Raw genomic sequence first — 26,802 nt, 5'->3', positions numbered from 1 at the left:
ATGATTGCAGGATCTCTGGCTTATTCTGGCTGTGGAGTTTCTTCCTGATGATGCCCTTGCAGTGTATGTTCCAGGTCCTGAGACTTTTTCCCCCCCTTTCTTGGTCAGGACAGTCATGATATAGTTTACTCCCAGGCACTTGACCTCCTCTGGTTGGCACTGGGGTCTAGGGCTAGGCACAGTATCTAAGCTAGGATCTCACATGTGACCTCTGGTTGGGGGAACGACCTTGGGCTGGGGACCTATCCCAGAATCGAAGTACATAAGGCCTCAGGAGCTTCCTGTTTATTGGTACCTTGAGAACCTGAAAGGTTTTCCTGGCAGAAATACTGAGGAAACATTTAAGTTTGGCAATAAAACTGACTTTACAAACCAGTGGGAACTAGTGGGAATTTAAAGTTCCTTTAGTTGGAATTAAAGAATGCCCCCTAGTCACCTTTCGGAGAACTTCGTAAGTGCCAGATAATATAAATACCTGACAAACTAATTTAATCCTTAGCCTGTTTACAAAAACAGAGTAGGTACAGAAAAGTTAAGGACTTATGGGAGGTGGTAAAACTGGTTGGAGCTTGTATTCTGTACTCAACTGCTAGTTGCTTCTAGACCCAATGTCAGAACACGGAGTAGTAAAAGCTGTAGGCCTGGAAATAGGCCCCAGTCCTGTGCATGTTCAGATGCTCATCCCCACATTCACTTGGGTTCAGAAACTCACTGGGGGCAATCAGAACTGTGGTGAGGGCCCAAACCCTCATCTCTATCCTTGACTCCACTGAGGGGCTCTTCTATACAAGGTGGGGGATCAGCAAAGCCAACTGTGGGGGTGAGGAAGTTGGCTTCCGGTGAAGACACCTGTGGAACAGTGAGAAGGCAGGTTTTGAGCAAAAATGTAAAGGTTAAGCACACAGATTGTGAAGTTAGGCTTCCTTAGAGTCTCAGCTGTGAAGCAAGTTAACCTGGTCCTGCTTTGATTTCCTTATCTGTTACATAGTAGGACTTCACAGAGATGTGAGGATCAAACAAAAAAGCACTGGTAATCACTGGCATACAGTGGTCAATAAAGGCTGGCTATTAGCCACACTGGTATGGGTAGCTGTGGTGTCCCTAGCTGCAGCTGGGCCCTCACCAGAGGTGGGTACTGGTACTCATGGGCACTTGCTGGATTGATCTCTGCCAGTGTCTGGACAGCTGCATCTCTTGCATTCACCAGCCGCAGAAAGAGCTCAGCCTGACCTGCCTGAGGAGAGATGAAATGGTATTGCACTTGTACCTTGCTGTATGCCCAAGCCCCACCCACCACACTCACCTGAGGAACCCCATTCAGCTGCCTGAGGCTAAGGCTGGGGTCCAGAGGAAGGGCCCGAAGTGGGAGGCGCCAGCGGCCGCTTAGCACCCGCTGATCTTGGTCAAATAGCCCAAGTGAGACCCAAGCTTTTGGCTGTGGTGCCCTAGCCCATGCCAGCCCCTGCCAGACCTGCAGCTCACAGACCAAAGATACTGATGGTGAGGGTGGCAGTCTGTAGAATAACCAAAAAGCGGTGTCGGAAGCCAGAGCTGCAGTCCCTTCCTAGGACTTAGCCCTTTAGAGCCAGTGGCTTCTGTATACAGATGAGAAAACTTAGCAGAATGATGGATAAGCCTTAATTGTGGCAGAGTACCAGAGTCATGATCCCCACCTACTGACCTGGGCACAGGCTGCCTGCTGGCAAGGATAGCACAGTTGCCCATGGGCCCGGGAGCTGGAGGTGGGGGCAGGCAAATGGCTGGGGGCAATGTGGTGGTCCCTCCTGTATCCTGTCCATCGCGTGCCAAGCCAGTCCTTAGTTGCACCCAAATCCAGGAAGCCTCAAGGCCCCGCAGGAAATCATAGAAAATGACCAGGCCAGCCCTGGGGAACACAAGTCTTAGCACAGAAACACCCAACTCCTTTCAACCTCTCTCCTCTCAGGCAGGTTCCTAACCCTATCTGACCCTAGGGGGCTCCCTTAACCAGCAGTGCTGGCCAAGTCACAGAGGATGTGAAAGGTGGCATGGGCCTCACCCAGGATCGTAGGGTGCAGGGCCCAGCACGTCTGATGTGGGTAGGAGGAAGTGTGGGTCCAGGCCCAGGTTTCTGGTCATTGTTCCAGGAAGCTGTGGCTGTGGGGAAGATAGTTGACTCCTCCAGAAAGCCTTTTAGCTGCCCAAGTTCCCCCAACTGCTCAGAGCAGAGCTGCCCCCAAACTATTCCCCCACCCACCTCGTGTCTTCACAGCCTTTCCCCCACCCAGGAACCGAACCTCTGTGAAGCCTGGAAGTGGTGGCAGTGGTGGTGCCACTGGCGGTGGGAGGAGTGGGGGATCTCTCCCCCAGTTCGGTTGTAGGCTGGCACCCCACAGGAGTCGCAGATCCTGGGGCCCTAGGAGCAGAAGAAGAGTTAGGATGCCCCTAAGTTGGACAAAGCAGGTAATTAGCTGAGATACCCACAAATGGGTTGGCAGAGCCCTGAGGATACAGGGACACACACGTGCAGACTAGGGGAGTCATAAACACGGGTCTTGTTCCCTATGCACTGGCTGCCCGAGCCAGGCCTGCTGGGGGGAGAGAGGTGGGATGGGATAGGGTTGGGGTGCTCACTGACCCAAGGCTGCCTGACTCCGCTGCATTTGCAAGGCCAAGATTTCTGCCTCCAGGCGCCGGTTCTCAGCCTCCACTACTGGAAGCTCCCCTGAGGTGGCACCTGCCCTTCCTGCGATGAACAAGTGTGACCTGTCACCTTTGACCTCTGGTGACTGGCCGGGTCCAGCTGCGAGCAGCTCTCCAGCCCTAAGGTTCTTCGGATAAGGCTGGACTTGTCAGCTCACATCCTATCCACAGCCACAGACCCTCCCTCGAGTTCTTTTCTCCTCCCAGGACTGACCACCGCTGCGGAGAGGCCCTCCTGTTCACCTCTGCGGGTCTGCGACCGCTGCAGCTCCAGTGCAGACGCCTCCACCTGCAACTGCCATATCTGGCCCAGCACACCGGGGTCCCGGCCTCCGTCTCGAATGTAGGCCTCCCGCAGGGCCCTAGGGAATGGGGAACAGGAAGGCCATCTTTCCAGAACTGCTCAGCGCTTCGTCCCATGCCCATCTCCAGACCCCGGCCCTCACCCGATTTCGGCAGCCAGAGTTCCCGGGTTGGCCTTTAGCACTGGAGAATAGAGTTTTGCCTCTCGCCCGGAGTTTAGCGGGTTCCTGGGGTGGCAGGCGACGCGCAGGGAGACGGTAACGCATCAGGGGCCCGGAGCTCCAGCCAGCCCGCCCGCCCCTCCCACCCCGGAGCCGCATGTTCCGGGGTTCCGCTTCGTCGGGGTCTCACCCTGGCTCCGCCTGCAGCTCCTGAATGCGAGCCCCCAACACCTCTAGAGCTCCCCGCGTCCTCCCGGCCTCAGTTCGTAGTTCTCGAATCTCCTGCTCCAGGCCGAAGAAGCAGGACATCCCGCCCCGCGTACAGGCCACACCTTGGAGGCGCCGGCTCAGTTCTGAGGGAATGCAGGCCGAGTCAGAACAGGCGCGAGCAAGCTTAAGCCAAAGGGTAAGGGCAGAGGAGGTCCTTGGTCCCCGCCCCCCATCTCCTTCACCCTGGCCGCGTTGCTGCAGGGCCCGGCTCTGCGCTTCCGTCTCCGCCACGCGCCTCGCGCGAGTCCTGAGTAGCGCTCGCAGCCGCTCGCTGGGGCTTCCCACCGCCTCGGACATGGGACTCTGAGGGCGCGCCTCGGAACGTGTCCAGGACCCCGCGAGCACCCTGGGGACCTCTGTTATCCAGGGCCGCATTTCCTGTAGGGATAGCCGCAGCCACTGCACCTGGAGGTAACAGCGATCCGCGATCTGTGTGTGGGCAGAATCTGTCCCAAGTATGATCTACAGGTTTGGGGAAGACGCTCAACGTTTTGAGCCCTGGGGAAAGGTAGGCAGCTGTACCTCCTCTGTTAACCTCTTTAGAGCAGATTTACTGGCCTGCTGGTCTGGGAGGCCCTGGAGATCTTGTGGCACAACCTGGGGACAGGGTGTAGGAGGATGAGGAATTATAAAGGTCCTGCTCCTTTGAATCCCCACCCATGGCCATGGAGGCCCTTACCGCGGCCCGCTGGGGTTCAGTGGCAACTGAGACCTGTGCTCCAAATGTCTTCTCTTGGGTCGGGTGGCCAATGCAGAAGCGCTGTGTGTGGGTGGCTAACAGAGCTGAGGAGCGGAAAACCATGTCACAGGTCCCACAGGGCAGGAGCGCTGGCTCCCCAGAATGGGAGTCCATGGATGGGGCCTGTTTCCTGAAACAAGTCAAGACCTGCAGAAGGGATCAAGGGCAGGGGAAAGGCAGAGGAGGATGAAAGAGACAGCCAGCCAGAGGCACAGAGGAAAGGCCAGGTCTGTTAGGTCTGCCAGATCTTCAAGTTTGTTTGGTGAGAGCCTTAGCTCCCTGGACAGCAACCACAGGCCTGGGCAGGTCAGGAGAATGGGTGGGGACACCTTGGCCATTTGGGAGAAGTCACTGGCTTGAAAAAGTGTTACAAAGTCTGAACGTGGGCAAGTCTCTTAACTGTAGCTTGGTTTCCCTATTAATAGAGGAAACAACAGTTGCCTCCTAGAGTAGCTGGGCCCTTATCACTCCATCATTGGTCATTTAATAGCCTCTAAAAGGCAAGCATCATCTTTTTCATTGCTGTACTCGTAAGTGGATGTAAGTAACAGTTTGTACCATTCTGCAATCCAGAGAACTACATGGTAAAGGAGGCACACTGACCTTTCCAGCATTCTGCCTGGAAAACACGTCACACCAGAGATAGCAGTCTTTCCCTAACTCCCATTCCCTGATTCCTCGTTTTTCAGCTGTTGATGGAGATAATCAGCACAGCCTAAGAAGCTGTGGGCAAACACAATGAATCTATCAGATGAGGGAGTCAAGTCCACAAAGAAACCCCTTCTCTCCCAAGACTGGCCAGAAGCCAGAAAGGTCCTGAACTGTTGGTGAAATTCTTCACTCCCATTCCCAACATATATACAGGAGCTCTGAGGTGACCACATATTTCTTAAGAAACCCCCTTTATTTATTTATTTTATTTATTTATTTATGAGACGGAGTCTTACTCTGTCGCCCAGGCTGGAGTGCAGTGCAGTGCTCACTGCAAGCTCTGCCTCCTGGGTTGACACCATTCTCCTGCTTCAGCCTCCCCAGTAGCTGAGTCTACAGGCGCCTGCCACCAAGCCTGGCTCATTATTTTCTATTTTTTAGTAGAAACGGGGTTTCACCATGTTAGCCAGGATGGTGTCCATCTCCTGACCTCGTGATCCACCACGCCCGGCCAAGAAACCCCTTTTCTTAACAAGACAGGGACTTAAGACATTTCCCAACACAGTACCTAAAGCCGAGGTATGGCCCACCAGCAGCAAGTGACAAAGTGTTCAAAGTTATGTCATCTCAATTCAGCTTCATTCCAACTGACACCAAGAGCACAGTTTTAGAAATATGTTCTCAGAAAACAAGTAAATGGCAAAGCCTAAATTGAAATCTACTTTTCAACAGCTAAGTTTGTCCCGATTTTCAGTGGTTAGACTTTTGACTGTTTGACTTTATAATGGTGCAACAGTGATAGGCATTTGGTAGAAATACTACCACCAATCCCCCCACTCCCCCTCAAGAGACAGGGTCTCACTCTGTCATCCAGGCTGGATTGCAGTGGTGCCATCATGGCTCACTGTAGCCCTGACCTCTCTTGGAATCAAGCAATCCTCCTGCCTTAGCCTCCCAAGAAGCTAGGTCTACAAGAGTGTGCTACCAGGTGGACCTGTCTATTTTGTTTCTGTTTTTGAGAGAGTCTTGCTCTGTTGCCCAGGCTGGAGTGCAATGGTACAGTACAGGCTCACTGCAACCTCTGCCTCCTGGGTTTAAGCAATTCTCCTGCCTCAGTCTCCTAAATAGTTGGGATTACAGGCGCCTGCCGCCACGCCTGGCTAATTTTTTTGTATTTTTAGTAGATATGGGGTTTCGCCATGCTGGCCAGGCTGGTCTTGAACTTCTGACCTCAGGCGATCCACCCACTTCAGCCTCCCAAAGTGATGGGATTACAGGCATGAGCCACCATGCCCGGCCGGACCTGGCTATTTTAATGTTTTTGTAGACAGGTCACTGTGTTGCCCAGGCTGGTCTTGAACTCCTGGCCTTTTCTTAGATCACTGTCTATTCTCTCCCCTATGGGGCTGGGCACTCCTTGCATCCTCAGAGCCTTGCACAATGCCGGGGACATACAACAGGGGCTTAGAAAGTATTTGTTGAATGGGACGGCACAGTGGCTCTCGCCTGTAATCCCAGCACTTTGGGAGGCCAAGGCGGGCAGATCACGAGGTCAGGAGATCGAGACCATCCTGGCTAACAAGGTGAAACCCCGTCTCTACTAAAAATACAAAAAATTAGCTGGGCGTGGTGGCGGGCGTCTGTAGTCCCAGCTGCTTGGGAGGCTGAGGCAGGGGAATGGCGGGAACCCGGGAGGCGGAGCTTGCAGTGAGTCGAGATGGCACCACTGCACTCCAGCCTGGGCGACAGAGAGAGATTCCATCTCAAAAATAAAAATAAAAAAGAAAGTATTTGTTGAATGAAAAAACCTGCTTCCTTCACTAGCCATCCGGCTAGCATCGTCCAACTCTCCCCCAACTCCCGTTCCAACTTCTTATTTAGTAGGAAAACAGAATAGACTTCCCTTAAAATATGTATACTGGTAAATACATGGGCACTAAAAAACAGTTTCAGGAAAAAAAAAAAAAAAAAACTTGGTTTCTGACTTTATTAGTGGTAATTTATTGCACAGGTTTTTCTGCATCAAAAAAGTATCTGCTAAAAAAGAGAACAGTTGTGTCTGAATTCACATTTCCCCCCGACTTCTAAAAATATTTCCCCTAAAAAAGAATCCACTCATTTAATTTTAAAGAAAATATACTTCTTACGCAAGACAATCCAAACAGATGCAAAATATTTATTCCAAGTTAGTTATTTTATGCAGTAGTTTCCCCCTCGAGACTTGTGATAACCACATCTTTTAAATCTGTAAATAATGTTATCAAAATAATCTTAATCTTTGAAATCTCACAAAAATTTATATTTTACAATCCACCCTGAATATCAAGGCTGCAAGATAACACAACATTTCCTATATCCAAATATTTTACAGCTGTACCCAAAAAGGAAAAAGAAAAAAACAAAACAAAACAAAACAAAAAAAAAACAACCAAAAAAACCACGTATGCTTGGTTAAGGGCTAAAGTTACCCGAGCAGCCAAAAATAAAATAAAATATCCAAATTATTAGCATTAATTTAATACAATTATAACTTCAATAGTCACTTTGTCATTGACAATGATTGCTTGAGCACAGGGGTGAGTGCCCTAAGGGCTGGTAGTAGAAGCTGTTGCTGCAGACCGGTGTCTCCTCTTCCCTGCACTGCCAGCTCCTACTTGTGCATCGACCCATATATACTGGGTGTGTGTGTGTGTGTGTGTGTGTGTGTTTAAAAAATCTGTCCCACCACACAAACCTCTCTCTATTAAGCAGATAACAGGGAAGAACAACAACAAAAGCGAAACAAGCCAATCGCTCTCTCTTTGGGATACGATTATTTCCCTTGTGAATGAAGTATTCAACAACATAAGAAAAGGAGAAGAACGATTTCTTTTGTATACTCCCTAAACAGACAGAGTTTACTGGGTCAGATTTAACTGTGAGCATTTATATGCCTACTTCCAGGCATCGTCATCTGATGTTTCACTGCTACTGGTTTCGGTGTCTGAGTCCTCAAACTCTGCTCTGCAAGTGCTTCTCCAAGGGGAGAACAGGCTGGAACTGCGGCTCTGCAAGAAGCCATTCTTTCCAAAGCCATTTCTTCTCAGCTATTGTTAGCATGGGAGAGAAAGAAAAAAGAAAAAACTGTCAATGACTGTACTGACCCATAAGCCCTGGGAAAGGCTAGGCCTCAATTCAATTCTAGGTAGAATGTGGGATAGGGGGTGCTTCTAAGAGAGCCTCTGAGATCTCTTATAGCAGTGTTTTTCAAATTTTAATGTACGAGTCATCTATGCATCTTTCTTTTTTTTTTTTTTTTGAGACGGAGTCTCGCTCTGTCGCCCAGGCTGGAGTGCAGTGGCCGGATCTCAGCTCACTGCAAGCTCCGCCTCCCGGGTTTACGCCATTCTCCTGCCTCAGCCTCCCGAGTAGCTGGGACTACAGGCGCCGCCACCTCGCCCGGCTAGTTTTTTGTATTTTTTAGTAGAGACGGGGTTTCACCATGTTAGCCAGGATGGTCTCGATCTCCTGACCTCGTGATCTGCCCGTCTCGGCCTCCCAAAGTGCTGGGATTACAGGCTTGAGCCACCGCGCCCGGCCATCTATGCATCTTTCAAAAATGCAGATTCGGATTCAGTATGTCTGGGATGGGGCTTGAAAGTCCTTCTTTTTCTTTTCTTCTTTTTTTTGGAGATGGAGTCTCGCTCTGTCGCCCGGGCTGGAGTGCAATGGCACGATCTTGGCTCACTGCATCCTCTGCCTCCTGCGTTCAAGCGATTCTTCTGCCTCAGCCTCCCAAGTAGCTGGGATTACAGGCGTGCGCCACCAAGGCTGGTTAATTTTTGTATTTTTAGTAGAGATGAGGTTTCACCATATTGGCCAGGCTGGTCTCGAGCTCCTGACCTCGTGATCCGCCTGCCTCAGCCTCCCAATGTGCTGGGATTACAGGCGAGAGCCACTGCGCCCAGCCATAAGTCCTTATTTCTAACAGAGTTCAGGGTGGCAAGGTCTCATGTCAGCTTGTGCCATGCCCCTTTTAAGGACTTGGCCAATTGTACTTCATGCTGTAAATATATGCCACCAGAAGTTCAAGGATATTTATAGAAAGCCCATTTGTCTTGTTCACCCTAGGATCTAGCAGTGTTTTATTCAGAGAAAGAATCCAAGCAACTGCTGGATAAACTGACACAAGCCATTTAGCTTCTTAGCTCTGGCCAGAGGACCAGGAAACTACAGTGCAGAACAGGAAGCAGAGAAAGGTGAACCTGCTTCCTTAAAGATCAAGAGCTCAGATCATAACTCTGGAACACAGCCTTGTGGTTCTGATAAGGAGTTAGAGCTGTTAGTATGAAAGAGTATACTATTTTCTGGAATCTGCTAATAACTGACACTTGGTTTTTGTATCCAATACTGGGGATCCTTATTTCCCAGGCAGATTTAGGAGCCCCGCTACATTTCTACTAAGGTAATTTTCCCATCCCTCCCAGATATTTCTCTCACATTAAACTAGGGCTCCCTCAGGGCAAGGACTGTCTGGACTCCTTATTCTAGTTACTAACTGGTCTCTAGGAAGAAGGTTTACAACATACCTGCTCTGTCTTCATGTGGAACTCTTTGAGCTCATCCTCTGTGAGGGGAAGGCAATTCTCATCGTTTTCAGGATATTCTTGCCATCCCATTGCTTTCAATAACCTGGTGGATGCAGAAGGACAGGTAAAGAGAATATGACATCATTAAGCCTCAGTGAACAGCCCATCTCTTTTCACAGAAAACTTTTCTGCCCAGGGACAATGGATGTTAAAGGAATTCTGTTTTCCTCCCTGTGGGACAAGCTTTAATTGTGGCTACTTGGGTGCCCGTAAATAAATGGAGGCTCTTTACAGTTGAGAGAGGAAAAGCTACAGAAGAGACAGTACAAGCAAAACCAAAGCAGTGTAAGGAAGAAAGACAGCACTTCCAAAATCTGGCTTTTTTGGGGGGGGGGGGGGGGGGACGGGGACGGAGCCTCACTCTGTCACCCAGGCTGGAGTGCAGGGTGCAGTCTCAGCTCATTGCAACCTCCACCTCCAGGTTCGAGCCATTCTCCTGTCCCAGCCTCCCTAGTAGCTGGGATTACAGGCACACACTACCATGCCCAGCTAATTTTTGTATTTTTTGTAGAGACAGGGTTTCGCCATGTTGGCCAGGCTGGTCTTGAACTCTTGACCTCAAGTGATCCACCCACCTCGGCCTCCTAAAGTGCTGGGATTACAGGCATGAGCCACTGTGCCCGGCCTGAAGTTAAAAATATTAAAGTATTGGAGAGCAGATTGTGGAAGAGATGGCTGGGTTTGTGACAGAATGTTTGATGGACAACAGGCCAACCTGGGGCATACACAGAGAACAAGTTATGATTGGGCCACTTCTCTCTGTATGTGGGACTCTATCTGAGATATCCTCTCCAGTATGTTCAAGGTCCTTAAGGGTCAGACACTGCATGCCCTGTGATGAACTCCTCACTTACCTGTGCTCTGCTTCTAGAGAGTGTGAGAGAACCTCCCCTTCTTCCACTACAGGGAGGGCAAGACCATTCTGATGACAGCCTTCCTCCCCATTTTCCTTTGGTTCAGGTGTGCTGTTGTCCTCCAACTGCAATAAGGAAAAGGAAGGAAGGACACACTTGGTTTAAGGTTCCTTTGTGGTAATATAAGCAACCTATGAAATCAAGGATTCACAACCCAGGAAAGTGTTTTCCAAAAGACAGCCTCAGCCCATAGATTTTTTCCCCCATTTACAAATGAGGACCTGCTGTATCAACAAATCAATTTAAAAATTGATTCTAAAGCTTTAATGAAAAGGCAAAAGATCCAGAACAGCCAACACAATACTGAAGAATAAAACCAGAGTACTGATATTACCTGACATCAAGACTTACCACAAAAGCTAGAGTAATTAAAACACTATGGTAAAAGTGCTCGTAAGAGGTGTGGGGGGGAAAGTGTGGTACTGGCAGAAGATGACACAAATAGTCCAATGGGACAGAACAGAGAGCCCACAAACAGACAACTGATCTTTGACAAAGGAAATACAATGGAGGAAAGATAGTCTTTTCAACATATGGTGAGGGGAACAATTGGACACCCACATTAAAAAAAAAAAAAAAAAAACAATCTAAACAAAGACCTTACAGCCTTCACAAAAATAAACTCAAAATGGGTCACAGACCTAAATGTAAAACAGAAAACTATAAAACTCCTATAAGGACAACATAAGTGAAAACTCAGATGACCTTGGGTATCACATTTATTTATTTATTTATTTACTTACTTACTTATTTTTTGGAGATCAAGTCTCACTCTGTTGCCCAGGCTGGAGTGCAGTGGCACGATCTTGGCTCACTGCAACCTCTGCCTCCCGTGTTCACGTGATTCTCATGCCTCAGCCTCCCATGTAGCTGTGACTATAGGTGCATGCCACCATGCCCGGCTCATTTTTGTGTTTTTAGTAGGAACGAGGTTTCAGCAGGTTGGCCAGGCTGGTCTTGAACTCCTGACCTCAGGTGATCCGCCCACCTCAGCCAACCAACGTGTTGGGATTATAGGTTTGAGCCACCATGCCCGGCCTACAATTAATTAGGCTGGATTTCATTAAAATAAAAAATCTGCTTTGCAAAAGACGCTGTCAAGATAATTAAAAGACAGTGTAGTTGCTCACACCTGTAATCCTAGCACTTTCGGAGGCCAAAGGTGGGAGGACTGCTTGAGTCCAGGAGTTTAACACCAGCCTGAGCAACATAGCAAGAAGCTATCTCTGTAATAAATAAAATATTAGCCAGGCATGGTGGCGCAAGCCTACAGTCCCAGTTACTTGGGAGGTTGAGGCTGGGGAATCGCTTGAGGCGGCGAGGTCGAGGCTGCAGTGAGCTGTGATCATTAATGCCACTGCATTCAGCCTGGGTGACAGAGTGAGACACTGTCTCAAAAACAAATATGGCCAGCTGGGCATGGCAGCTCATGCCTGTAATCCCAGCATTTTGGGAGGTGGAGGTGGGTGGATCACCTGAGCTCTGGAATCTGAGACCAGCCTGACCAACATGGTGAAATCTCGTCTCTACTACAACCAAAAACATTCCAGAAAATAGTATACTCTTTCATCTTAACAGCTCTAACTCCTTATCAGAACCACAAGGCTGTGTTCCAGAGTTATGGTCTGAGCTCTTGGTCTTTAAGGGAGCAGGTTCGCCTTCCTCTGCTTCCTGTTCTGCACTGTAGTTTCCTGGTCCTCTGGCCACAGCTAAGAAGTTAAATAACTTGTGTCATGTGGTGGCGCATGCCTGTAATCTCAGCTACTTGGAAGGCTGAAGTAGGAGAACTGCTTGAACCTGGAAGGCGGTGGTTGCAGTAAGCCGAGATTGCTCCACTGCACTCCAGCCTGGGCAAGAGTGAAATTCCATCTCAGAAAATAAAATAATACAAATAAATAATAAATACATATGGCCACGTGTGGTGGCTTATGCCTTTAATCCTAGCATTTTGGGAGGCTGAGACAGGCAGAACACTTGAGGCCAGGAGTTCAAGACCAGCCTGGCCAAAATGATGAAACACCATCTCTACTAAGAATACAAAAATTAGCTGGGCGTGGTGGCGGATGCCTGTAATCCCAGCTACTTGGGAGGCTTGAGGCAGCAGAATCGCTTGAACCTGGGAGGTGGAGGTTGCAATGAGTCCAGATCGTGCCACTGCACTCCAGTCTGGGTGATAAGAGCGAGACTCTGTCTCTAAATAAATAAGTAAGAAAGAATGAAGAGTCAGATCATAGACTTGGAGAAACTGTAGTCAAAGACACATCTAATAAAGGACTATGAACTAAGATATAAAAAGAACTCTAAGAACTCTTAAAACTTAGCAATAAGAAAACAGACAACCTCATTTAAAAATGGGTGAGAGACCTGAACAAACACACCACCAAAGAAGATACAGATGGATGCTCCACATCGTATGTCATCATGGAAGTGCAAATTAGAACTACACACCTATCAGGAGGGCCAAAATCCAGAACACTGATAGTATCGAATACTGGTGAGGATGTGTAGCAACAGGAATTCTCATTTACTGCTGGTGGGAATGCAAAATGGCACAACCGCTTTGGAAGACAGTTTGGTGGTTTCCTAACAAACTAAATAAGCTCTTACCATATGATCCAGCAATTGCGCTCCTTGGTATTTACCCAAAGGAGTTAAACTTATGCCAACACAAAAACCTGCACATGGATGTTTACTGCAGTTTTATTCATAGTTGCCAACACTTGGAAGCAACCAAGATGTACTTCAATAGGTGAGTGATTACTAAAATAAACCCGAATTTAAAATTTTTGCTGAAAAAAGGATTAAACTCACTGTACTATGTGGTCTAGGAGGCAGTTACACCTACAGACATTATCTCTGTACATTTAAAAATCTTGCCACATCTTTATCCTTTAAGAAGAAATCACATAGGTATCAAAGGACAATTCCTAGGCTACCCCAGAAAAAGCCGATGCTCTTACATCTTCCAGCTTATCACAGTCTCTGTTCTCTGAGAAGTCTCCATTCCGGTCATCCTTCAGAGTTTTCAGGAACTCACTCTTCCTGTCGGTGGTTCGGCGGGTCAACTTGGTCAGACGAGAGGAGCTGATCTCAATTGGAGGGGTGGTGCTGGAGGGACTCTGGGCAAATACCACAAATAGGTTTCTCCTGATAGCAAAGAGCAAGAACTGGGGTTCTCTTCTACTTAGCACTAACTTCAAGAATCTGGTAGCCTATTTATCACTCTGTCTTAAACCAAACAATTCTTTTATTTAAGCAGACTTCAGTTTTGCAGGATTTATACAGTTAAGAGTAGCTGGCTTACATGGCACCTCTTTGATCTTTCTACAGACACCAGCAGAATGCCAGTCTAACATAGGATGCCCTTGGTCCACCACAGAGCATCTACCCCATTTAGCCATTGCCCGCTTTTGGATGCTAACAGAAAACATCAATAAAGAAAGTATTCTCAGCTAAATATAGCTACAAAACAAAGTGTCACAGCTATACATATTACACTTGTTATCTAAGTGAACAGGAAATGCCAATTTCAGAAAAAGACTGTCCTGCTTTATCCTCACTCACCTCTTTGGGAGAACTCAGAGCTGCACCACTAGCCAGTACCACTGGTTTGGTAACAGAGATTGGACTGGTAAAAGCAGACTCCCGGCTAGAGGAAAGGGATCCTGACTTGTGCTCCATCCTGTTAGCTTTCCATGCATTGGGCTACATAGGATGAAAGAACAAATCGGTCAGAACAAGCACACAAACAGAATCTCAGCTTATAAAATCATAAAGCAAAGAGTGAAATGTTACATGAGAACAAGTTTCCAGGGCTTAACCGTTTTAACATGTTTGGGAAGTGTGCAACCTCTTTCAGAGGTGAGGCACTTCAAGGAAAATGGTAGATGGGATACAGAAGAACCATGGAATATTAATAGTGACTTCCCAAAAAGAGGGCTCTAGTTTAATGAGTTTGGGAGGTGCTAGGGTGAAAAAAGTTCAACAAGCTTTTTACTGGCAATTTCTCAAAGCACTTAACTGCACATAAGAATGTGAGAAGCAGTTGGCCAGGCGCGGTGACTCATGCCTGTAATCCTAGCACTTTGGGAGGTCAAGGAGGGCGGACCACAGGGTCAGGAGATCAAGACCATCCTACCCCACACGGTGAAACCCTGTCTCTACTAAAAATACAAAAAATTAGCTGGGCATGGTGGCGGGTGCCTGTAGTCCCAGCTACTCGGGAGGCTGAGGCAGGAGAATGGCGTGAACCCAGGACGCGGAGCTTGCAGTGAGCCAAGATCGTGCCACTTTACTCCAGCCTGGGCGACAGAGCAAGACTCCGTTTCAAAAAAAAAAAACATTGAGAGGCAGTTATGTAGCCTTTTCCAAATGTATTGAATCCCAAAACTTTTTTTTAGTAGTGTTTGTTAACTTTGGATGTAATCCTGATAGCCCACAAAGTGTCACAAAACTGTAGCTTTCCAGGAACTCTGATGGCAATACGCTAGTTCCAGGCCAGGGTGGCTATTGTAAATGGTTGAACAATCCTGATTTATTTGGTCTGGAGGCCCATCTACTCAACTCTGCAGGGTCTGGGCCCATTCTGTCATTCTGGCCATAACCCCAACTATGATGGATAGCTGGAATACTGAGTTACCACACTGTCTGAGGAGACCAAGGAAGATGTGGCAAGCCAAAGGAGTGGTACTGAAGCAAATGAAAACCTTCCAACTTACTTCCAGAATGAAACACTTAGAACTGAGGACCTCCAGGACAAAGAGGGGGCCTGAGTGAAATGGATTCCTTTCCTGGTTGCTTTCTTGATTGATGGGTATTAAAAGAAGACACAGTAATAGCTTTAGGAATGGAATTAACTTTAGTATCTACCACGTACCAGGTGATGGTCACACCATTTTATTTAATTCTTAAATAGCCGGGCACGGTGGCTCAAGCCTGTAATCCCAGCACTTTGGGAGGCCGAGACGGGCGGATCGTGAGGTCAGGAGATTGAGAACATCCTGGCTAACACGGTGAAACCCCGTCTCTACTAAAAAAATACAAAAAACTAGCCGGGCGAGGTGGCGGGCGCCTGTAGTCCCAGCTACACGGAGGCTGAGGCAGGAGAATGGCATAAACCCGGGAGGCGCATCTTGCAGTGAGCTGAGAACAGGCCACTGTACTCCAGCCCAGGCGACAGAGGGAGACTCCGTCTCAAAAAAAAAAAAAAAAATTCTTAAACCAATCAGGAATAATAATTGTTATGCTGACTTTTAATAGAGAATGACACTGACGATAAGAAAGGTACACAAATGTTCAAGGTTATTCAGCTGGTAAATGAAACTGCCTTTCCACTATCCCAAAATGCCTCCAAAAAGAACAAGCAAGCAGATAAGAGAAACAATGATCCAATCAGAATGAAGATTAATTTTTTTCTTGCATTGATACAAATCTAAAGATGGTTGCTTGTGTCAGGTTAACTCTCAAAGATGATTTGTGGCTTCCCCTGAGTTGTAGAGTCACCAGATATCCTGTCTTTAAAACAATGTCAATTCAGAGCACAGAAACACTTGGGTTTCTGCCATAGTAGTACAAAAGATTTACTCTGTTACATAAAACAGAATATCTACATCTCTGCCAATTTTATTTCAACTTAATTTTCAGTAACTTAAACGCTATGGGATAGTTAGACTACCCCCTGGAAAAATCATTATGTCCCACACCAGTTTTTATTAGATGATTATATATGTAAAAGTCCATTAAAGTGAATTGTATACCCAGTTTTCTTGTTGTTTTTAAAATGTTCTCTCCTTTTCCTCTAAATTCCGAACCAACCCTAGCTTGCTCCACTTCAAATGCTTATCTTCTTCTACTGGACTAAAAATCCTAAAATCACTGGGCTCGAACTTTCTCCCAACTCCTCTGCCATTTGCCCCTCCAGTTCAAAGGAACTTCCTCCTCCCTTTCTGGCATTATTTGTTCTCTTTCCTTTTGGGTTTATCAAATTATGCTAACCTACCTTACTGAAATTAGGAAAAAAAGGCCAGACTTCTTATTTTCAATCTTATATACCACCTTCTTATTGCCAAACTTCTAAGTCAGTACATGCTATCTTTCACTCGCTCATTAATTGCTTACTGCTTAGTTCCCTGCAATACTCACCTCCATCCCCAATTTTAGCAAAACTCTTTCGTAAATAACCAAAACTTTCATCCTTATATTACAAAGGCCAGCTCTAAAAAAACCTGTCTCTTTGGGAAGTGTGATACTGCTCATTACGAACATTTTCTGAACCTGTCCCTTTTTCCCTACTTGATTTCCTGATGCTTCACTCTCTCGGTTCTCTCTTTACCTCTTGAATTCCCTTCTTTTCAATGGATGTAAGAATACTAGCATTCTGGCCGGGCGTGGTGGCTCAAGCCTGTAATCCCAGCACTTTGGGAGGCCGAGACGGGCGGATCACGAGGTCAGGAGATCGAGACCATCCCAGCTAACACAGTGAAACCCCATCTCTACTAAAAAATACAAAAAACTAGCTGGGCGAGGTGGTGGGCACCTGTAGTCCCAGCTACTTAGGAGGCTGAGGCAGGAGAATAGCGTGAACCCGGGAGGCGGAGCTTGCAGTGAGTCGAGATCCGGCCAATGCACTCCAGCCTGGGCGACAGAACGAGACTCTGTCTCAAAAAAAAAAAAAAAAAAAAAAAAGACTACTAGCATTCTAGCCTCAGTACTCTTCTTCTGTAATCTGTTGAACTAGGTGAACTTCATTAGAAAAAGCAATTACTTATAACTGTTTCAGTTAAAAATGTTAAAATTGTGTAGATAATAAGTAAAATTGCATCTCTACCTACTTTAACTTCTCTCCTGTTCTTTTTATACAGGCTTCCAGGAAGTCTTACTTCCCCATCCACTTCCACATACCAGCCATACTGAACCACTATGGTTCCTTTACTCCAAACACACCATATTCTGCATCCAGTTTCTGGGTAACAGGTTCCCTCTGCTGAGAATGCCCTACCTACTTGCTTTCTAACAAACTACTGTACTACTGTTTTTAAACGTCCACTTACTGAGTAATTAGGATGTTTCAAAAATTATATTCCAACTACTTGCTCCAATTTATTGTCGAGAAAAGTTTAGCAAAATCTAATAACTTGCTTAAGATCACAATCCTAAAAAGTGTCACAAAGATTTCAACTTAGTTAAGTTTGAGTCAAAAGACTAAATTCTCAACTTCCTCTTCTATTCTTCATCCTTCGAGAGGAGGCATTCTGGAACAGTAGAAAGAGCCCGGGTTTTGAAGTCAGACCTGTGTTAAAAGTCTGACTCTATCACTTATTAGCTATGTGACCCCACAGTATATCATTCTCTATATCCCAGGATTAAAGGAGTAAATGCTTTAACATGTGTAAAAAGCCTAACCAAGCAACATAGTAAGATGTCAACAAATGGCAGTTCTCTTTCCTTTATCACGTATTTGAACCCCAGTTATCCAAAAAGACGACTTTGATGACCCTCCCCAGGCAGAGAAGAACAACTTTTTTTTTTTGGAGACGGAATCTCGGTCTGTCGCCCAGGCTGGAGTGCAATGGCACCATCTCGGCTCACTGCATGCTCCACCTCCTAGGTTCACGCCATTCTCCTGCCTCAGCCTCCTGAGTAGCTGGGACTATAGGAGGCACCACCACGCCTGGCTAATTTTTTGTATTTTTAGTAAAGACGGGGTTTCACCATGTTAGCCAGGATGGTCTCTATCTCCTGACCTTGTGATCCGCCCGCCTCAGCCTCCCAAATTGCTGGGATTTCAGGTGTGAGCTACTGCACCCAATTTTTTTTTTTTTTGTATCTGTTTCTTCACTAGACAGTAAACTCTTTGGGATTACAGGCCAAGTATTATTTTGTGCCTCTAGTGACACACAGTGTTTACTACTGAGATACACTCAGTAATTATTGCTAATGTTTAGATAAAATGAATGGATAAATCAACATCTGCTTATTAGTTATCTTACCTCTTCCTCCCTCTAATATCTCATATCCTAGGTACCCAGAACCACAATCACATTTCCTGAAACCTGATCTTCCATCGTTACCCTAATTTCCCAGTGAAGAATGTCTTGTTTTCTTTTGCTGCCTAATTTGCCTCCCACTATCTGCCATTACCACCTCCCTTCTCTGCCAACTGTCACCATCCTCTTCAAGCTTCAAGAGCAGCAGCCTTTATATTAGTTTTCCAATCTTCATTCTACTCCTGACTCACACAGGGCTAAAGTGATCTTAAGTTTTGTGTCATAATTTTTATCCTTCTCACTTTTTTAACCTTTTGATTTATGAGACCCTTGAGGACACAATGACATTTTCTTACTCATTTTTATATTTTCTGTAGTCCTGCAGAATGCTTGCAGACATGTTAAAGTAACACTCAAGAAAGTCTTTATAAACTCTCAAGAAATGGGACAAACATAAGGTGTGTTGGCAGGTTGGTAACAATAGCTACCATTTATTGGCACTTATTATAAGCCAGTTTTAGTTATTTCATTAAATTTTCTCATTTACTCCTCACAAAAAAAACGGTGAGTATTACTATGTCTATTTTATAGAAGAAGAAACTGAGACTGGGAAGTGAAGAAACTTGCGCAAGGTGGTAAGATGAAGAAGGTGCAAGGTGGAATCTGTCTATTCCATAGCCTGGCAGTTAACCTCCGTGCTCAGCTGTTTCTTTCTTTGTAATAGTTGCTCTCTTCACTTGAACTCACATTCTTTTCCTTCTATATCAGAGGAAAATAAACCCTACATATCCTAAACCCTTTTCAAAGATAACTGTACTTGTCAATTAGTTTTATTCCCACATATTTCTTCTTGGCCCATGATCCTTTAATCATCTCTTCTCTTCCAAGTACAGTTCAAGTTGCTTCCAGTGGCTTCTTCCGACAGACTTCCTCATCCATTCACTTATCATTTCCACCACCTATATTCTACCTAGTTCCTTTTACTGTCAAGGTTAAAAGGTGCCACTACCTCCACATATTTCCAAAAGCCCTACTTTATTCCCTAAAAACATCAACTCAAAAGTCTCCTAAAATAATCACTAAGGCTTTTTTTCCAGTTATTTCCCTCAACTTGTTACCCCTGTTGCTATTACAAACTCACCCACTTGTATTTCTGTGATAGTTTACCATTTATTTCTGAACTAGTTTCTCAGTACTATCCCATTCTTTATTCCTCTTCTTCTATCATCTTCTCTTCTATCGTCTTCTCTTGTATATCTAATCTACCTTGAAAACTCCAATCATTATCACTAGAATAATAATTCCCAGTGAATTTACTCAGAGGCAGGGCACAGTGGCTCACGCCTGTAATCCTAGCACTTTGTGAGGTCAAGGCGGGAGGATGGCTTGAGCCCAGAAGTTCAAGACCAGCCTGGGCAATATAGTGAGACCCCAATCACTATTATAGATAGATAGATAGATAGATAGATAGATAGATAGATAGATAGATAGATAGAAAAAATTATTCAGAGAGGATGGCATACACCAGAATAATTTCTTCCCAGGTAAGAGAAAAAAGAGGCAATAAGATGCAAAAGATGGATTAGAGTTTTTCTATGAGCAACTTCACAGGCCTCTGCTTAGTCTACACACTGACTATAGGACTAGCAAACTATGACCCATGGGCCAAATCTTGCCCAAGGCATTTCTGTATGATTCATGAGCTCATATTTATTTTTACATTTTTAAAGAGTTGGAAAAAAAAAAAAAGTGGGACGGGCGCGGTGGCTCAAGCCTGTAATCCCAACACTTTGGGAGGCCGAGATGCGAGATGGGCGGATCACGAGGTCAGAAGATCGAGACCATCCTGGCTAACACGGTGAAACCCCGTCTCTACTAAAAAATACAAAAAACTAGCCGGGCGAGGTGGCGGGCGCCTGTAGTCCCAGCTACTCGGGAGGCTGAGGCAGGAGAATGGCGTAAAACCGGGAGGTGGAGCTTGCAGTGAGCTGAGATCTGGCCACTGCACTCCAGCCTGGGCGACGGAGTGAGACTCCGTCTCAAAAAAAAAAAAAAAAAAAAAAAAAGCAAAAAAAAAAAAGCAATGTGTAACAACAACCATGTATATTAAGCAAAGCCTAAAATATTTATCTGGCCCTTCACAGAAAAAAATTATCAATCCCTGCCATAAATGGTTTGGAGCCACTGAAGGGATTCAAATGTGATATATTCAATTGTTTTGGGATGATCACTCTGGCAGTTCTGCAGGACATACATAGAGACATGAGAAAATAGAAAGGTATACTACAATAGTAAATGTGAGAACACAAAGTCCTGAACAAAGATAGCATAGAGAGAATAACAGGGACTTTGTAATTCCTTGGCTGAGGAGAATGACTAAGGAGGAAGAGAAGAGAAGCAGCCAAGGTAGTCAAGCTGAGTGATCAGATGGATGTTGTTGCTATTACAGAAAACCAGAGGGGCCAGGAGTGGTGGCTCACACCTATAATCTCAACGCTCTGGGAGGCTGAGGCAGGAGGATTGCTTGAGGCCAGGAGTTAGAGACCAGCCTGGGCAACAAAATGAGATTCTGTCTCTACAAAAAATAATTAAAAAAAAAAAAAAAAAAGGCCGGGCACGGTGGCTCAAGCCTGTAATCCCAGCACTTTGGGAGGCCGAGACAAGTGGATCACGAGGTCAGGAGATCGAGAGCATCCTGGCTAACGCGGTGAAAACCCATCTCTACTAAAAAAATACAAAAAAACTAGCCGGGCGAGGTGGCGGGCGCCTGTAGTCCCAGTTACTCTGGAGGCTGAGGCATAAACCCGGGAGGCGGAGCTTGCAGTGAGCTGAGATCCGGCCACTGCACTCCAGCCTGGGCAACAGAGCAAGACTCCGTCTCAAAAAAAAAAAAAAATAGCTGGGCATGGCCAGGAACGGTGGCTCATGCCTGTAATCCCAGTACTTTGGGAGGCCGAGGCGGGCGGATCACGAAGTCAGGAGATGAAGACCATCCTGGCTAACACAGTGAAACCCCGTCTCTACTAAAAATACAGAATAAACGAGCCAGGCGTGGTGGCAGGTGCCTGTAGTCCCAGCTACTCGGGAGGCTGAGGCAGGAGAATGGTGTGAACCCGGAAGGTGGAGCCTGCAGTGAGCCAAGATCAGGCCACCGCACTCCAGCCTGGGCGACAGAGCGAGACTCTATCTCAAAAAACAAAACAAAACAAAACAAAAAATAAATTAAAAAGCCAGGCATAATGGTGTGCCCCTGTAGTTCCAGCTACTTGGGAGGCTGAGGTCACATTGAGTCATGATTGTGCCACCGCACTCCAGCCTGGGTGTCAGAGTGAGACCCTGTCTCAAAAAAAAAAAAAAAGGAAGAAAAAAAGAAAGCTGCAAATCAGGAGAAAGATTACGAGGTGATGACGCTAATGAGTATGAGAGGTCTACTAAAAATCTAGCTGGCAGGAGTAGAGTCTGGATACAGAGTACAATACTATACATATAATAGGTACTAAATGGATATCTGGTGACTGATTTGGCAAGAAAAAACAAATTTATTAATTTTTTTCTAATTTATTCCCAAACCTCTCTTGTACAAGGTTCTTACACCTTGATTCTAAATCATACCTTAGAAGGAGGTGGTACAGGCTTAGGAACCAGGTTCTTATAGACACTTGGAACCATGGATGACAGTTTGTTCCCATTTGCATGGTGAGATCCTGGTGAGGTGAATGCAGCAGAGAAGGCAGCAGCAGGATCCTCTTTGGAAACTTTTTTGATAACTAGCATCTTGGAGGGTTGCTTGGCACTAGGTGGGTTTTCTGTGAAGTACAATAGTGGAGAGACAAAAGAATATAAAACCTGTTGTGTAACATGAAGCACAGTTTATACAAAGGCCTTAGTCAACAAAACAACTGACAGTTGAGACAGAGGCATTAAACATTCCCTGGTATGCACTTAATACTCTCAAAAGTGAGATTACTCAAGAACTGTACAAAAAAATGCAGCATACGAGGAACTTGATACTAAATTTATAAATCAGCCAGAAAGTCCAAAGATGTTAGCAGTCCTTCAGGGGCACAATATGTCTGATGTACTGTGTGATCAGTCAAGCATGAACCAAACAAGAATAAATCCAAGGGCCACGCACTGTGGCTCACGCCTATAATCCCAACACTTGGAAGTGGTGAGGTGGGCAGATCACTTGAGTCCAGGAGTTCGAGACCAGCGTGGGTTGGCAAACCCTGTGGCAAAACCCCATCTTTACAAAAAATACAAACATTAGCCAGGCATGGTGGCACACCACCTGTGTCCCAGCTACTTAGGAGGCTGAGGCAGGAGAACCCAGGAGGTCGAGGCTGCAGCGAGCCATGGCTGTGCTACTGCACTCCAGCCTGAATGACAGAGTGAGACCCTAACTCAAAAAAACAAAAACAAAACAAAACAAACAGAAAAACACCTAAGAGTAGCAGCTCCTGTCAGCATGAGAATAGAGAGAGATGAGGTAATCAGGGATTGGAGTCTGCCATGAAACTCTCTGATGAGGCAAACTGGAGCAAAGGTATACACCATTAGCAAAGAGGAGAAGGTACAGTGATCAACCTTAATCCTACAATACTGGATTCTAAACCCATCATTTAGATAAGTTAAAGACTTCCCATGTTCATGGCTATGAACATGTCTAATGAAGGAACCAGGAGAGTTCAATTTGTAAATGCCAAAGATCCCAATGCTACAGATTAGGTTTGGTTTGAAATACAGATTCCTATCGCACCACTGCACTCTAGCCTGGGTGACAGAGTGAGATTCTGTCTCCAAAACAAAACAAAAAACCACAAACATACACACACACACACACACACACACACACACACACACACGGATGTTTAAACATACATATAAAGGAATGTTTAAGAATATATTGTTATGGGCTGGGCACGGTGGCTCATGCCTTAATCCCAGCACTTCGGGAGGCTGAGGCAGGTGAATCATGAGTTCAAGATATTGAGACCATCTTGGCCAACATGGTGAAATCCCGTCTCTACTAAAAATACAAAAATTAGCCAGGCATGGTGGCGTGTGCCTGTTAATTCCAGCTACTTAGGAGGCTGAGGCAGGAGAATCGCTTGAATCTGGGAGGCAGAGGTTGCAGTGAGCTGAGATTGCGCCATTGCATTCCAGCCTGGCGACTAAGACTCCATCTCAAAAATAAAAAAAATAAAAAAGTGAATTAGCAATGTTAATTAAAAGTTACTTTTTATGAATGTTTTCTACTTAAAATCTGCTTCCTTGTTGGTCACGGTGGCTCACAGCTGTAATCCTAGCACTTTGGGAGGCCAAGGCGGGTCAATCACTTGAGGCCAGGAATTCGAGACAAGCCTGACCAACATGGTAAAACCCTGTCTGGACTAAAAATACAAAAATTAGCCAGGCATGGTGTAGTCCCAGCTATGAAGGTGGAGGCTGCAGTGAGCTGAGATCACGCCACTGCACTACAGCCTGGGCAACAGAATGAGACTGTCTCAAATGAACAAAGAAACAAACACCCAAACACCACCACCAAAACAACTGCTTCCAAATTCAGGGTTCTATAAGCTCTCAGTTGTATTATGACTCCACTACCATGGTAACATTTCAATGGTGTTTGGGGGTTGGGGGGCAGAGTAACCTGCTACAGTAGAATGCTAGTTACCATGGGCAAATGCATGAGATGAGAAACAAGAGATAAAAAGAGATAAGGAATCTCTGCTCCTCTCCCTGCTAAGAAAAAAATGTTAAGTTGTGCCTTTAAAATGGCAAAATCTACCTACCCCATACTCCAGAAGGTGTCCCAATAGGTCTGCATGGCTGATTCTGTTTGCCAGCTTCTGGATTCAAGGAGGGCTAGGAAAAAAGGGATATGAATGGTTGATACAGAAAGCTGATCATTTTGGTACTTTTCACAAAGTAGCCATTACCATGGAACCTATCAAATAACCTATCAAATAATTACATATTAGCAGCACTTACTAATTTGACACTGTATTCAGAATTATAACAAACAGAAAATGTCAAAATGCAAAATCAGTAAGTATTATGTTAATCTTACTTTCTCCTGAGTTTCATTTCCTTTGATATAAGGCATTTCATTTATTTTAAATAGACTAAATGTGCAAATTCCCACTTTCCTATAGGATATATATGCCAAACAAGGAGGCACTGAAAGTTAGATGAACAAGAATGTGGATCATTTTCCTCAGATTAAAGGAGGACAATCTGGTCAGTGAAATGTATAGTATTCACTGCATTTCTAAGATGGGTGTAGGGCAGGGGCAGACTATATGCCAAGGACTGTGCCAGAAATACAATAAAGAGCACCTGTCTTCACACAGGTCACAGTTTCGCTATAAAAACTTGTAGACAAGTACAATAAAAGGTTACAAGGATGATGAAAAAAATTCATATCAGGGAAGAAGGAGTACTCACGAAGAAACTTCAATTCTACTTGAAAGAGAAGTGCTATCAGAAAAGGTTTTACTACAGGCGATTTAAGAATCCTTAAAGAGCCGGGCGCGGTGGCTCAAGCCTGTAATCCCAGCACTTAGGGAGGCTGAGACGGGCGGATCACGAGGTCAGGAGTTCGAGACCATCCTGGCTAACACGGTGAAACCCCGTCTCTACTAAAAAATACAAAAAGCTAGCCGGGCAAAGTGGCTGGTGCCTGTAGTCCCAGCTACTTGGGAGGCTGAGGCAGGAGAATGGCGTAAACCCGGGAGGCGGAGCTTGCAGTGAGCTGAGATCAGGCCACTGCACTCCAGCCCAGGTGACAGAGCGAGACTTCGTCTCAAAAAAAAAAAAAAAAAAAAAAAAAAGAATCCTTAAAGTTAAATTCCAAAGCTGGAAAATGGGTAATTCCAGGAACAGAAAGCATTAAAAAGAATATTCAGGTCTGCAAATAGTTCAGCATGAGTAGTGCTAGGGAAGGAGGGGACCCTTCTGTGGGGAAAGAGGTATCTGGCAAAGTAGGCCAAGAGCCAGTTTGTGGAGGATTTCTTAGGGGAGGTTAAGTTTTATTCTACAGGTAATGAGGATCCATCCATCTTTCATGCAGAGTTAACAGGATCTAATTATCAATTTACAACCGTCACTCTAGTAGCAGCCTGAAGGATGGATCTGAGGGATTTAAATATCAACTAAAAGACCATTAGGAGGCCGGGCGCGGTGGCTCAAGCCTGTAATCCCAGCACTTTGGGAGGCTGAGACGTGCGGATCACAAGGTCAGGAGATCAAGACCATCCTTGCTAACCCGGTGAAACCCTGTCTCTACTAAAAAATACAAAAAACTAGCCGGGCAAGGTGGCGGGTGCCTGTAGTCCCAGCTACTCGGGAGGCTGAGGCAGGAGAATGGCATGAACCCGGGAGGCAGAGCTTGCAGTGAGCTGAGATCCGGCCACTGCACTCCAGCCTGGGCGACACAGCGAGACTCCGTCTCAAAAAAAAACAAAACAAATAAACAAACAAACAAACAAAAAAACCATTAGGAGATCAATTCCATAGTCTGGGAGGGTAATAAAGGCAAGAGAAGTAGAGAACAAGATAAGGAAAAGGGCAGGGAACAGTTAAGAGCAACAGACTAGATGACACTGCTGTCCTAGCCCAAACTTTACAATCTGGTAACAGGGTAGGAAAATGGCTTTTTTTTTTTGTTGAGACAGTCTCACTCTGTTGCCCAGGCTGGAGTGCGGTGGCATGATCTTGGCTCACTGGAACCTCCATTTCCCAGGTTCAAGCAATTCTCCTGCCTCAGGTGTGCACCACCACGCCCAACTAATTTTTGTATTTTTAGTAGAGACGGGGTTTCACCAACTGTTGGCCAGGCTGGTCTCGAACTGACCTCAAGTGATCCACTCACCTTGGCCTCCCAAAGTGCTGGGATTACAGGCGTGAGCCACCATGCCCAGCCGGAAAATGGCTTTTCAGCACAATTGCCTGTGAACATTATACAAACAATAAAAGGACACCCAGACTCCACTACAGAACTTCAGAATCAGAATCTCTAAGGGCAGGGCTTCTAGCAGGTAGGTATTTTCCAACCAATCAAGGTGAGAACCACTACGATAGGAGAACAAGCACAAATGCAAACGAAACTACCAACTCTCTAAGTGCACAAATCAGTGACTGATTTTGAAGGACAGGTTAATACATTCCTCTAGATGGAGTAGTAGAGGCAGAAGGAGCACCCAGCCATAAAAGCTGTGGTTGTTTCCTTGTCTCATTTTAATAGGTACGTGTTCTTGGTTACATTGTATCCAGGGTTCTCAGAGACAATGCTCCTATTTATACAGTATCTTTGATCTCTTTCCACTGTTTTAAAAATGTACAGTTTTAAAACTTTTAAAAATAGTAAAATATAAACAGAAAAAATATAAAACAAATGAGTAAGTTAATGGGTAAAAGTTCTTTTAAACACTACATGGTTTAAGCAACATAACATTACCTGTCAAA

The 26,802-nt window shown here is 45.7% G+C and overlaps 2 protein-coding genes across 3 annotated transcripts in view; both read right to left on the bottom strand.

Moving 5' to 3' along the window:
* Positions 1-472: 472 nt before the first annotated feature.
* CCDC17 (coiled-coil domain containing 17) lies at positions 473-5,170 on the bottom strand. The gene is made up of 13 exons (XM_023221472.1): positions 4,096-5,170; positions 3,939-4,013; positions 3,599-3,821; positions 3,337-3,499; positions 3,129-3,212; positions 2,926-3,044; positions 2,618-2,725; positions 2,277-2,395; positions 2,039-2,136; positions 1,682-1,885; positions 1,304-1,514; positions 1,126-1,234; positions 473-860 (listed from the first exon to the last, which is right to left on the bottom strand). Exons 1-13 carry the CDS (start codon positions 4,267-4,269, stop codon positions 709-711), a joined length of 1,839 nt encoding a protein of 612 aa, XP_023077240.1. The 5' UTR covers positions 4,270-5,170; the 3' UTR covers positions 473-708.
* Positions 5,171-6,787: 1,617 nt separating this feature from the next.
* The window catches only part of GPBP1L1 (GC-rich promoter binding protein 1 like 1), a 64,610-nt gene continuing 44,595 nt past the window's right edge, over positions 6,788-26,802 (bottom strand). For both annotated transcript variants that reach the window (XM_023221474.1, XM_023221473.1), the window contains exons 6-12: positions 24,129-24,201; positions 21,946-22,139; positions 13,913-14,053; positions 13,309-13,467; positions 10,289-10,413; positions 9,375-9,477; positions 6,788-7,892 (exon numbers count right to left, since the gene is read on the bottom strand). In XM_023221474.1, coding sequence (XP_023077242.1) covers positions 7,740-7,892; positions 9,375-9,477; positions 10,289-10,413; positions 13,309-13,467; positions 13,913-14,053; positions 21,946-22,139; positions 24,129-24,201 — 948 coding nt within the window. In that variant the 3' untranslated portion in view covers positions 6,788-7,739. The remainder of the gene's footprint in view (positions 7,893-9,374; positions 9,478-10,288; positions 10,414-13,308; positions 13,468-13,912; positions 14,054-21,945; positions 22,140-24,128; positions 24,202-26,802) is intronic.

The sequence above is a fragment of the Piliocolobus tephrosceles genome, chromosome 1, assembly GCF_002776525.5.
Source record: "Piliocolobus tephrosceles isolate RC106 chromosome 1, ASM277652v3, whole genome shotgun sequence".
In the NCBI taxonomy this organism is placed as follows: Eukaryota; Metazoa; Chordata; class Mammalia; order Primates; family Cercopithecidae; genus Piliocolobus; species Piliocolobus tephrosceles.
This window is presented reverse-complemented; position numbering and strand designations above follow the sequence as displayed.

Coding starts and splice junctions, on each gene's coding strand:
- CCDC17 (XM_023221472.1), bottom strand. CDS start 4,269: ATGGACTCCCATTCTGGGGAGCCAGCGCTCCTGCCCTGTGGGACCTGT. Junction 3,213..3,336: donor GAGCTGCAGGCGGAGCCAGG/GTGAGACCCCGA, acceptor CTGCCACCCCAG/GAACCCGCTAAACTCCGGGC. Junction 2,726..2,925: donor GCGGTCGCAGACCCGCAGAG/GTGAACAGGAGG, acceptor TGTTCATCGCAG/GAAGGGCAGGTGCCACCTCA.